General features: G+C 40.7%; 2 protein-coding genes across 3 annotated transcripts in view; one reads left to right on the top strand and one right to left on the bottom strand.

Annotated features, from left to right (window-relative positions):
* Nucleotides 1-6,366, top strand: part of itga11a (integrin, alpha 11a) — a 41,052-nt gene extending 34,686 nt beyond the window's left edge. The window contains exons 22-30 of one of the 2 annotated variants that reach the window (XM_026267449.1): nt 188-264; nt 740-823; nt 914-1,004; nt 1,095-1,208; nt 2,392-2,475; nt 2,911-3,021; nt 4,071-4,166; nt 4,840-4,953; nt 5,093-6,366. In XM_026267449.1, the coding sequence (XP_026123234.1) occupies nt 188-264; nt 740-823; nt 914-1,004; nt 1,095-1,208; nt 2,392-2,475; nt 2,911-3,021; nt 4,071-4,166; nt 4,840-4,953; nt 5,093-5,107 (786 nt within the window). In that variant the 3' untranslated portion in view covers nt 5,108-6,366. Of the gene's footprint in view, nt 1-187; nt 265-739; nt 824-913; nt 1,005-1,094; nt 1,209-2,391; nt 2,476-2,910; nt 3,022-4,070; nt 4,167-4,839; nt 4,954-5,075 lie in introns of both variants that reach the window. The other variant, XM_026267448.1, reaches the window with a different exon arrangement.
* A 151-nt stretch (nt 6,367-6,517) lies between these two features.
* Nucleotides 6,518-9,457, bottom strand: LOC113105995 (intelectin-like). The gene is made up of 8 exons (XM_026267450.1): nt 9,322-9,457; nt 8,525-8,598; nt 8,307-8,438; nt 7,972-8,219; nt 7,687-7,845; nt 7,476-7,596; nt 7,168-7,271; nt 6,518-6,974 (listed from the first exon to the last, which is right to left on the bottom strand). The coding sequence occupies exons 2-8, from the start codon at nt 8,589-8,591 to the stop codon at nt 6,822-6,824; spliced, it is 984 nt and encodes a 327-aa protein (XP_026123235.1). The 5' UTR covers nt 8,592-8,598; nt 9,322-9,457; the 3' UTR covers nt 6,518-6,821.
* Between the last annotated feature and the right edge of the window lie 3,636 nt (nt 9,458-13,093).

Raw genomic sequence — 13,093 nt, 5'->3', positions numbered from 1 at the left:
TGGATGTGATCAGGGTATAAATTTGAATTCTGGAAGCGAGGAATCCAGAAACTAGGGATGAGCTCATATTTGAACATGTGTGTGAAGTTAGAATGGATGAGAGAAAAACTAAACAGTAGCATACAAGAAATTGTAAGGAGTGACAAAAACACTTTGATCAAGCATTACTCTATTGCTCTTTCTCCAGGTGACATTTCGTTTGGAATTTGAATTCAGTCACTCTGTGCTGCTGGATCACGTACGGATCATGTTGGAGGTTACCAGGTAGGCTTTGTCTGAGATGTTGTAAAGATTTGGATATGAAAAAAATTTGGGAACAATGCAATTAAGAATATGAAACTGAAAAACTCTGAATTGTATTTATTATTTTAAGTCTCGTGATTAAAAAACATAAGATTAAGAAAAAAATCCAGAAGAAAATTCAATGATTTGCTTAAAAAAAAAATCTGTTTATTTTTTGGAGCACATTTTATCCTGTGCAGGACAAAACAACAACAACAAAAATACACATTGATCACTGGATGACTAAACGGCCAAATTAAAATCTGCTAGATGTGGTCTCAGTTAAAGTGTCTAACATTGCTGATGGTTTGGAATGTTATGAAACTCTGAGGGAAAGGATCTTGGACACGGAGATGCATGAGCTGGAATGTTAAACTCCTGATACATGCAGCCAAGTGTCACTTCGGAGTGAATCCTGCCTGGGAGGTTTCTCATGCCTATTCTTATGTCTCTGCAGTGAGGGTGAGGAAGTTGTCCTACACGATAACATTAATAACATTTTCTACACTCTGAAATACGAAGCTGATCTGCTCTTCACAAGGTGAGATAGATGTGTGTTTGCTTGAGTGCTCTAATCAATATGTGTGATTGTGGAAGTTGGAATAGTTACAATACACTTTGATTCTCTCAGGGACTTTTACCCTACCCGATTTGAGCTTAAACCAGACCTCTCTCTAGAGGAACCTAGTGATTTCAACCCTCCGTTCAACTTTACCTTTCAGGTGAGGTCCACTTCATTGCTATCTATAACTAAAAAGAGGAGGGCCCTCATGTTTCCAACAAACCAAACATGTTTTCTCTATGCATCACAGATCCAGAACCTTGGTTATTTTCCGATCCAAGATTTGCAACTGTACATTGCAATCCCCGAGGTCACAAAAAATGGTAATCAACTCCTGCAGATCAAAGATTTCCATATTGATCAGGTGAGGAGGACACAACTAGACTAGTTTTACACTACTTGTTATCACAATTTGCCTTAGATTTCCAAAAATATTTATAAATGCTGGAAAATGCTATTTCCCAAACGTTTGCCTGATATACAGTCTAGATGAATCCGTGCTAGTTGCCAAAAGTCAGAGCCACTTTGCAGATTTGAGTTGAGAGATTTTTTTAACTTCAGACTATGATTACATCCATCTGGATGATATCAAACTTGTTTTATCAGGCCCAGATTGGCTAATCGGAAGGACGGGGAGAATTCCGGGCTGGCAGTGTTGTTTTTGTACGATATTAAAATTATTTTTAGAATAATTGTACATAAAACAAATGTGATTATTTCTGAGAACTTAATTTTTTTTTACATTTTGTAAAAAAATGTAAAAGTATAGTAACCCATACTCAGAATTGGTGCTCTGCTTTTAACCCATCCAAGTGAACAAACACAGCAGTTAGAAGTGAACACACACCTGAAGCAGTGGGCAGCTATATCCAATGCCCAAGGAGCTACTGGGGGTTCAGTGCCTTGCTCAAGGGCACTTTAGCCGTGGGTATTGAGGGTGGAAGAGAGCTCTGTTCATTCTACCTACAACTCTTGCCAGCACCGAGACTCGAACCTGCGACCTTCGGGTTACAAGTCCAACTCTCTAACCATTAGGCCACAGCTACCCATTATAGGTCAGAGTCTGACTAAATGTTTTTAGGCAGACATTATGGTACAGCACAAATATTTTGAGCTTTCTTTTTTTTCCTCCATTGTTTCCTTATAAAGAAGCACAATTGTTTGTCACAATTGGGCTGAAAATGAATTTCACTCTGGCCCTGTGTTTTATATTTCAATCCGATTTTAAAACACTTGTTTTTTCATTTTTCATGTGTCGATTGCATCAGTCTAAATATTATTAATTATTCAATTAGTTTTTAGTAATTAGTTCAATTAGTAACTGATTTTTAAAATTACATTTCTGGATTTGGCAGAGGTTTTTAAAGTGAATTACTGCACAATTCTTTCAAGATATACATTTTATCAGTTCATGCATTCTCTGGGAGAAAGTCCCATTACCTCGGCATTGTTAGCGTCATGCTCTACTGTTTGAGCTAAAAGGAATGATATTAATAGTGATTTGTGTCTTTTTTGTAATAATAGTGCTTTGTGCCTTTTTCCATCAGGAAGGTGGAAGTCATTGTATCCCCCCTCAGCATGTGGCACACAGTCGGGCGTCTCCGGAGGATCTCTCACGAACATCACGACTGGTAATACCCTCTCTGCACAGGCTTAAAGTGTCACAGACAAAATGTGTGCCACATTTCAGACTTTTGCTTTAGCACTTCATAAAAGCCTGGCTTGTGTTGTTATGGTGCTTTATAGTTTGCCTGATTTAGGGGCTTTCAGATATGAGATGTTGATTTAATGTGCAACAGCAAAGCACTTCTCTGCAAAATAGTTGGTTTTACTCTCTGAATAAAGCCACTTGAGTTTAATAAATTGTGTCATAAATTATTGGCAAATCTTGTTCATCTTCAAATAATTCTAGAAATGTTATTTTGTTTTTGAAGATTCTTGTATGTCTGAGGTAGGGAGTTTTGTAATGCAACTCTAATGCACATCAGATTCCCACCACAAGCATCTGGGTTTCATCAGTAAGATTGTCTCTTTGTCAGAGAAATGTTCCTTGCTCATTTGCACAGAACTACTCCAACACCCTGACGGTGCCAGTGCAGTGTACTGTCAACCTGCCTTCCTACAGAGACGTCAGTGTGAGAATCGGTGGATCCCTCCGAACTGATGCATTGCATGCGGTGAGTAGCTGTGTCTTTGCAATAACAATCTGATGAAGATGAAGAAGTATAATTTGGAAAGAACTCGTAATCAGGGCACAGTGTTCACACAACATGTAGGCTTTGGTCGAGAGGAGGATCTCCCAAAACCAATGCAAACCTATGATCGGACCAGTAATTAGAGGCAAGAAGTCATGCAGTACATGTAGACATACTGTAATCTGGTTTTGTTTACATTTTGTACTTTTTTTATTCCTTTTTTCTCTCGCACAACAACAAACAAAGAAAGGCACATGCTTTGAATTTACAGTGACACCAGAAAGTAATTTGGACACTTAATCCACACGCAAAATGTTAAATGTCTGCAGCCAAAAGTCAAAGCAGGTGGCATTTGTTTTTGAAGGGGGAAAAAACACTTAAGTAAAACAAGTGTTGCTTAGACAATAGATATATTGTTTGAAAGTAAGAAATATTATTTGTATAATTTGTGGCTGTCAAATGTTAATATAAGTTCCATAGTTAATATGCCTCAAAAAGAGAAGGAGTTACACATTTGTTAGTCCACTTTAGACATCTATAACAGTAAGTAACTTTGCAACTACTGTACGTCAACTAACTCAGAGTATTAGTAGACTGTTAGGTTACAGAGTAAGTTGAATCCATTGATGTATTTAAAAAGTTACTTACAATCACTTATATATAGTTGCTTACAGATTGATGGTGCAAGTAACCATCAAAAAGTCAGTCCACTAATATTCTACATCTACTAATACTTTAATGACTGGTAGTTAGGACATAGTTGCAAAGCCATAAAATGTCTGAAGTACACTGTAAAAATTAAAATGTTACCAAGTTAAGTTACATTTTAGTTAGAGTGAAGCATCATTTTTTGCAGTGTCCACTTGGTTTGATATTGTTTATCTAAGGTCAGACATTTTGCTAGAAGTATGGCTTTCTCCACCACTTCTCTAGTTTCTCACTTTCAGTGCTTGCTCTCTCCAACTTTTGCACATCCACTGAAGTAAGCATCTGTAAGAGAAACTGAAAACTGTTTTTCTTGTCACGGGCAGCTGAAGTTCAAAACCCTCGAGCTGGTGACGACAGCCTCAGTGGAACTGAACCCATCCAGCCCTATGTTTCTGCCTGAAGAGAGGCCAGTCAGACATGTGAGTCACCCTTTATACACACAAGCATTTACAGAAACCCATAATACAGAAACACTGCAGGACAACATGTTTAGACTAGGTGAAAATAAATCCATGACTGAATTTGTGAAGATGTGGTTAGTATGAGGAGTTGCTGTTGTCTTTTTCATCCTTGGCAATTTTGAGAGACTAAAACATTGATAAATGATGTGTTTCATTCATCTGTCAGAAATAGTTAAGAACAATTGTACACAAGCATGTGATATAAACATCCTTATGCTAACATTACTGAATGTTTGACTTCATACATTCATGTGCACTGGTTTCCTCATGCCAGAACGTTATCTTTACACACCAGTGTCTTCTGGTGAGCTACTGTGTGTGTTGTTTCACCAAAGTAAAAGAACCTGGAGCCAAAGGGACCGAAAGGACCAGCAGCACACTTCAGTTCTGTTCTCTTCTGTATTGCTGTGTGGTGCTGCCATCTGTAGGCAGGACAGAAAATAGACATAAATACTAACATGAGGAAATCTGAACTCAGCTGCAGCAGATGAAACATGAAATGTGACAACTTGTTTAGAACAGAAAACCAGTACCAAGATATACAGAGAAAAGACAATATTCATACCACAAGCAGCTATAATAAGATCTCTGGTAAAACATTTTTTCTTTTGTATGTGTATGTTTTCTTTAGATAGTCTTGGAGATCAGGAAAGAGGAGGATTACCGTGTTCCCATCTGGATTATCATAGGCAGCACACTTGGAGGCTTGTTACTCCTCTCACTTCTCATTTTGGCACTTTGGAAGGTAATGTTTACTTATTTTTTAAGCATGCACAGATGCATGCATGTAAGCATGGATGAATTTAAGAATAGACAGAATAAATCTTGATTATTACTATTATTATTATTATTATTCCACTCCAATAGTTGGGGTTTTTCCAAAGGCAGAAAAGGCGTGAGGAGATTGAGAATGAGGCTAATGGCAAGATGATGGAAGAGCGATAACGCAGGCTGCTCATGAGGGTTCTGACAGGCCTACATCTCAGGGACCAACCAACAGCAACATTAGACGTCTCTGAAACAGACAGAAAGGGAGAAAGAGAGAAAAACAGGACTTGAGGCAATGAAGAAAGGAGAGGGATTTGCTCTGTGCACTGGACGACCTGTTGTTCAACCATGAAAAACACTGCAATGACGCTAACCATGCCTGCACTGCTTACTGAGCCGACCCTGCAGACGGGTCTCCATCTAACTTCTCACTCCAAATCAAAACCCTCAGATGGCATGTTGAGGACATGTCTTCTGGCAGACACTTAGAAGATGCATTCAAAAAGAAAAGCCTTTTTCATGGGGTCTTTGGAAATGCAATCATTTGCATTTGATCCTTGGTCAAATCCAGTGTCTGACTCTGCAGATATACAAGAGAAACCTCAAAGGTCTGTAACTGTATAATACAGCTATGTGTTCTGGTGCTTCTTCTTGGACATCTGGAAAAAAGGGACATTTTGGAGGTAAAAAGTGCAAAAGTTAGCTCAATTTATTGTAATGCCTGTCATTATTATATGTTATATAATATTAGGCACTGGAGTATGTAGCTCTGTGTTTTTTGCAGTGGCCATAATTTATTGAATAGGAAATGGACTGTTGTGGACTTAGTACAATTTTGTAAAGAATTATTCTCCTCTAATACTCTAAATAATTATACATCAGCATTTTATGTTTTTCTGTATGCTCATTCTTCAGTCTCAAATAACAATAGAGGTGGACATTTACTATTTGACTTTTTTTTATATTGATGCACTTTTTATATTGTAGTGATACAAACTTGAATTTTGTAAATATACAGGTTATCTTTGTTACACAGATTTCAGTTGTTTGCTTTCATGAAGATGGTGGCATTGTAAAGCATCTCTAGTGAGATGTCAGTCCCAGTTAAACTTCCATGATTGAGCAGCACATCCTCTAATACGCTTCACACCTCAACAAGTAGCCTTTGAGAAAGGGTATGCTTACTGTACAGTACGTCATCCAGACATTTGATGGTTAACTCAATTTAGTTATTTAGAATATTGTTCAAATGTTCCCTAATATCAAATGATGTTGAGTGTTTACAATGCTATGAAACATCCTTATCATTTGTGGTATTGTAGTCAGGGATCCCTATTCTCCAATGCTTTATCATATATATGTGTGTGTGAATATACCTGTCCAAGAATATAAAATAAATATCTAAATAAAGAATTTGGAAAAAGATTGAGTGTTTATAAATGACGAAGAATACTAGCTCTTAAATGCTTAAATTATATGAGTAAATCTTCCCAAATGTATTCATATAATATTGTCAAAGTAACTTGTAGACTACAACTTGCTGATAAGTATTGGCAGCCCACTCTTTTATTGAAACATTATACATTCGTTCCACTTTTGAACAATTGTAAAAAGAAATGCATGAACATTGCAAGTATGTTTAAAGTATGTTAGATATAAATGGATCAATAAATGGCTAATATTTTTTTCAAAAGTCACAAAGAATGCAAATGTATTCTTAGAGTGCAGACTGAATGATAAAAGATAAAGGATATATACTGTAATGAAATACATTTTGTGCATATAACATTCAGGTGTTATTCACTGTAATATATCTCAATGAAAAGATTTAGACTCATAAGAGTGTCAGCGATAAAAGAGAAGTACAGCTGCTTCAGTCATCTCTTTGGAAGCACTCCATCCTGTATTAGTACCATATCCATCCCAGTCAAAGCTCGTAAAGTCCCCACACTGTCTAGGGACGCCCTCAGGAAAGTGTCCACCTCCACCAATACAGAACTGCAACAATAAGAGTACATTACTAGCAACACAAGGTGTATTTCTTCAAATAACATTAATGCTGTAGTTTTATTTTTGTTATAAGTGTATTAATGTAAATGCATCCATGTAATATTGTCTGATCTGAATTATTATAACACAAATTCTGTTCATTAATGTTGTTAAAAAATAATCCATATTATTTTTAACTCACATGTTCGGTGTGACAACCGGTTGGTTTAACACCTGAACAAATAGCCATAGCTGCCTTTTCGTAATTGAAGACCCTGAATGTGATGAATCCAGGCTCAAATATTCCTAACAACAAATTCACAAAATATATCATTGATGAAGATCTGTCATTGTAGATCCACATACAACAGTAATCAGATTACAAAAGGGATGATGGCTTAAATAATAGCATCACTGAACGATACAAAGATTTTATGACTGTCCTTCAATTTAGCTCCTTTTTTTTTAAAAAATATTTGAAAAATATTGGCTTAAGATGTATTGCTGTACCTCTTGGATTAGGACCATACAGATATTTTGTTGATATAGCATTTCCAGTATCATACACTATTGGAATAACAGGTCCATCATCAACGTTACATGTCCCGATTCCAAACCTCACAGGGAATTTCTGGGAAAATGAAGATAAATGTCTGCTTTAGCTTTGCCTTTATGTGTGTCAATGTTTCAAACTTAAAAATTGTGTCGAAGTTTGTTTGACCTTGAACAAACTCAAAAGGTTTCCTCCATGTAGGGTCAAGAAGTGATTTTCAGTGTGGTATCTCAGGATGGAGGCAGTGGTCCAGTGTTCCAGTTCACTATTATTAGGAACATGCCACACAGACACATCCTGTGCCACAATGTCAAAATATCCAGGATTCTGTCAAGTCAAGTCACATTTATTTATATGCTTTATATAATGCAGTTTTGTTCTGTTTCAGATTCTAGATAAATCATTTGATGTCAGTCCAGTGTCTTAATATCCTTTATGTTGTAATAAACATACCTTATAATCATCACTTGTGGCCGCTTCGGCAGCTCCAAATGTGACTCTGTTTGCCCATGTCCCGTCACCATCAGGACGGTTTGGGTCGCTGCCTTGCTGACTAGACCAGCGATCACCAACAGTACACTTTCCATGCATGTTGTTTTCATGAACACTGGCCACCAGCGTCCAGCCGCCGCCGGCAGTGGTCATATCACAGAACGTCTGGTAAAGGACCCCTCTTGATGAGATCAGATAGTACAGGCCGTCTGAATGAACAGAGGTATTCCTGGGTCAAATAAATGCAGTTTGGTGCTTAAGATAGCAAAAAAAAAAAAAAAAAAAAAAGATTGTACCATCATAAACATGATACTTCTCACGAATTTCTTTGCAGCTTCGAGCAACATATTTAATTCGGCCCAGAAGTTTTGCAATCTCAGGGTTGATATTGGGTTCATCCATAATAATATGTGCTTCTTGTTGAGTTGCTAAAATATGAAACATAAAGACAGTGTATATATATTTTGATACGAAATGAGATATATTAATTAAATGAAGAAAAAAATACACCCACTTAATGCTACGTCACAGAACCATAGATTCAGTGAGAGTGCGAGGCTGAGAAGGAACCCTGGAAACATTTTTGGGCTTTGAAAACAAAAGGAGAAAAGTTATTCACAATAACACATTAAGCACATTTTTCTTTCACCAGCCTCATCGCTATTCTCTGCGTACAGTTTTTCTCAGTCATGCTGTAATTTGTCAAGCAAAACAAGCTGATTCATACTGATGAATAGTTCTCAAGTGAATCTTGACTTTCACTATGAGAACATGAGGAACGATAACCAGGAAGTCCAGGAACGCCAGAAATATTTCTGCATGTACCGTTTTGTCTAAGGGGCGTTTCCTGTTTTACCTTTCTAATAAAATAGTCCTGTCTTTTTTTTCCTGTGTCGACAAACAGTAAAAAAGCGTGAATCCTGTCCAATCTCTTGCAATCAATATCCAACATACATCAATGTGGAAGTTTATACTACAGGAATTAATTTATGCCATTGGATGCTACAGAACATATTGTGCATTTTTATAGTTTACATCATGAAATAATAACACTGCAGTGTTATAATGATAACAAGGCCAAGTATTTTTACTATCTTGTTTGTGAACAATGGCTAGCCTACTGTTGGTTAGTGCACAAGTTTTTTTCCCCGTGCTGCGGTTATTCTGCCCGTGAACTCAACGCGCAGCTTGAAGCTCTGCTTTCACTTTTAAGGTTCTTTCGTAAAAAAGTAGATTAAATACAAAATTAACATCTACTTAGTTCACTTTCTTTCTTTTATTTATTTCATTGTATAGTTCAAAAAATCTTACGTTTTTGTCCTGTGTTTCCCTCTTCTGATTTATCGAGCACTGTCGAGACTTCTAGTTTGGAGACTTAGGTCTCTGCAGAGCAAAAGTGGGCGTTTATCACCATGTGGGTGGTTTAAAACTGCTGGGTGTTTCCGAATCATGCAATCTAATTGATCCCCCTTACTCAACCCCACCCCTAAACCTAACGTCACTACTACATCAACCAATCAGGTATCATGGTGTAAAAACACCTTGATCTTGTAACTCCCATTACTTTCTTGCAGAGACCTATACTTGCTAGTTTATGCAAGTCAGAGAATGCGCGTGGCCGCTTAAATGTAACCCCTCCTCCCCCCTGTTAATTCTAAACATTTTTGAAGTTTGATAATTCATTACATTTGATGAAATATCAAATCATAATGTATAAACTAATACTTATCTTTCATGCTTATTGCAGGCAGCAATTAAAGAGTGATTTATTCTCAGATTTTGGTGGGGGGTGGGGGTTCAAATCAATACCAAGCTCTGGGAATCACTTCTTACAGTCTTCTCCTTCTTTACTGTAGTTCAAGGTATCAAATTTTATACATTTTTAATTTCAATTTATATGGACACTTCAGGTGCATAGGTCTTTTGTTAAACTTAAGCAATACACATGACATTTTATATTTTTCTCTTTACAGGTTTGTAGTTTATAGTTTTCTCTGTGAACAAAAAGTTTCCCTTTTTTGGTTTCAATATGTCTTCTCATATTAAATTGTCATTTTGGGCCCAATTGTTTTGTACTCAAAATTTTTTCATGCTTCAGTATTTATATGTGTGACCCTGGACCACAAAACTAGTCTTTAGTAGCTGGGGAATATTTATAGCAATATCCAAAAATACAGTTTACTGGTCAAAACTATTGATTTTTCTTTTATGTTGACCCCCTTTTCTTTTTTTCTTTTTTTGCACCCTCAGTTCCTCTTCAGGAACTCGAGCTGCGTCAGATGCGCTTTGGGGAACGCGCCCAGCGTGAGCGACTCTGAATATCGTGTGTAATCAGTCCAATGGAAGAGCGTGACGTCACAGACGGGGTGACATAAGCGACCAGGAAGCTATAAAAGCACATGCCGCACAGCTAGGCGTCAGCTTCGCGTCTTTCAGCAAGCGCTCTGTGTGTGAATGTCACTTGTTTGTTTTGTGAGTCTTATTTACTGTTGTCTGTCCAGTTAAGAGCTCCTAGACATGCCAAAGAGCAAGGCGAAAGTTAAGCACTCTGATGGCGATTCCAAATCACGTTATAGGTTGTGTGTTCCTCCCTGCCCGCGATATATAATGGGTGGGGATACACACAGCCTGTGTGTGGTTTGCCTGGCTTCGAAGCACGCTGAGTCGGCTCTCGAGGGGGCCGCTCTGTGAGTGTATGTCGGTGCGGCTGCTTCGTTCCCGGAGGGCCCTCTTCGAGGAGGGGGCCTTCGCCAGCGTTCCCCGCAGTGATGGTCCCGTTTCTGCCGAGGCAGACGGCGGCTGCACTCGTGGGGTTCGCAAGTGGATTTGGTGGAGGGAATGGAGACAGGCCAGTCCCTATCTCCTTCCACTTCCGCCAGATCTGGCACCCAATCCCTAGAGTCGGAAGCACGCTCGGCGGTTCATTCCACTCAGGGAGAGGGGTCGACGCTCCGCCTCTCTTCCTCTGAGGAGGTTGATGTGGAGTCGGTCGACAGGGATTCCCCACCCGACTCGCCGCAATACGAGGAGCTCTTGGATGTGGTTACTCGCGTGGTGGCCAAGTTAAGCATTGATTGGTCTGCTGAAAAAACAACTGAACCGCAGAGAAGCAAGCTTGACGAACGCTTCCTGCGCGCGAGTCAGCTACCTCCCAGCCGGGGCCTTCCATTCTTTCCCGACCTGCATGAAGAGATTGCCAGGTCGTGGAAATGTCCATACTCGGCCCGCCTCTACATCCCCTCATCTGACTATTATGGAAATGTGGTGGGGATGGGAGAGCACGGTCATAGAGCGATGCCCCGGGTGGAACAGATGCTCGCGAGCTATCTTTCCCCCGGCGCGGCATCGTCTCTGAAGGCCCCAGCATTGCCCTCAAAGCCACTCAGAACAACATAGGCTTTAGTGGGCAAAGGGTATGCGGCTGCAGGTCAGGCTGGTGCATGTCTGCACACCATGGCGGTGTTACAGGCGTACCAAGATGACCTGCTTAAGGAGCTAGACGAGCAAGAGGAGATCAAGTCCCATGATATTTCAGAGCTAAGAAGGACCGCTGATCTCTCCCTCCGTGCCACCAAGGAGACCACCCGAGTGGTTGGGCGGTCCATGGCAGCTATGGTGGCTGCGGAGAGGCACTTATGGTTGAACCTGTCCGATATGAAAGAGCGGGACAGGGTCTGCCTCATGGACACCCCGATTCAGCCGACTGGCCTGTTCGGCGACGCAGTCAATTCTGTTGTCGACAGGTTTCAGGAGGCCAGCAAACAAGCAGCGACGTTCCATAAGTTCCTCCCTCGTCGCTCTCTTGGGGCATCTGGGGGGGAGATGGGCTCGTATCGCGAGGCCCAAAAGCAGCTCTTGGCTGAGGTCTTCTAAGCCCAAGCAAGATCTCAGGGCAGTTATTGAAGCTAAGAAGTCCTCGGCCAAGAAACCCTGATGCCAAAAGGACGCCAAATGCCAAGTGTTTCAGAGGGCAGCCTCTGCTGGGGTAGAGCGGTACACACCGCAGTACACGGTGCCCGTCTTGCCTCAGCGCCCTCTGGGGGCCGGTCTGCCAACCCTGCCAGTGTTCCAGGGTGCAGCGGTCCCCAGCGAGCATCGGTCTCAGTATCTTCCGCCCGTGTGCGTAGCGGGGCTGAGACGCTTGCTGCCCCTGCGGGGGCCTCCTACACCAGAAGTCAGTCTCAAGAGACTGATTTCCTTAGTCAAATGCCAAATGTATCTCGATGGGTCCTGCATACAGTAGAAAAAGGCTTCTGTATTCAGTTCGGCTCCGCACCGCCAATATTCAACGGGGTCATTTAGACGATAGTCGGCCCCAGGCAGGGTCTGGTTATGGAACAGGAAGTGGACACCCTATTAGAGAAGGAGGCCATTGAGGTGGTCCCTCCTCAGGACAGGGAATCAGGATTTTACAGCCGGTATTTCATAATTCCAAAGAAGGATGGGGGGCTGCGTTCGATAATAGACTTGAGGGTCTTAAATCGTTCAGTTATGAGATTGAAGTTCAGAATGCTCACAATCAAGCATGTTGTAGCTCAGATCAGGTCCGAGGACTGGTTTGTCACAATAGATCTCAAAGACGCATACTTCCACATATCCATCCTTCCACAACACAGGTAGTTTCTGAGGTTCGCTTTCGGGGGTGAAGCTTACCAATATCGAGTACTTCCCTTCGGCCTTGCACTCTCAGCCCGCACTTTCACAAAATGTGTAGACGCGGCTCTGGTCCACCTGCGCATGCAGGGCATCCGCATTTTCAACTATATCGACGATTGGTTGATTTTAGCTCAGTCAGAGCAGGTTGCGGCTCGGCATCGAGATGTCGTTCTCGCACATATGAGGGAGCTGGGTTTGAGACTGAATGCCAAGAAGAGTGTGCTTTCTCCGGTTCAGAGAACCACCTATCTAGATGTAGTATGGGATTTGACTGCAATGCAGGCACAATTGTCCCCTGCTCGTATCGAGTCGATCCGCATCTCAGGCGAGAGAGTCAGAGAAGGCCAGTCACTTACTGTCAAACAATTTCAGAGATTGTTGGTTCTGATGGCAGCTGCGTCCAATGTGATACCTCTTGGCCTGCTGT

Source organism: Carassius auratus, chromosome 7, assembly GCF_003368295.1.
Source record: "Carassius auratus strain Wakin chromosome 7, ASM336829v1, whole genome shotgun sequence".
Taxonomy (NCBI): domain Eukaryota; kingdom Metazoa; phylum Chordata; class Actinopteri; order Cypriniformes; family Cyprinidae; genus Carassius; species Carassius auratus.
Note: the sequence above shows the minus strand (reverse complement) of the source record. Positions and strands in the feature narration are given on the sequence as shown.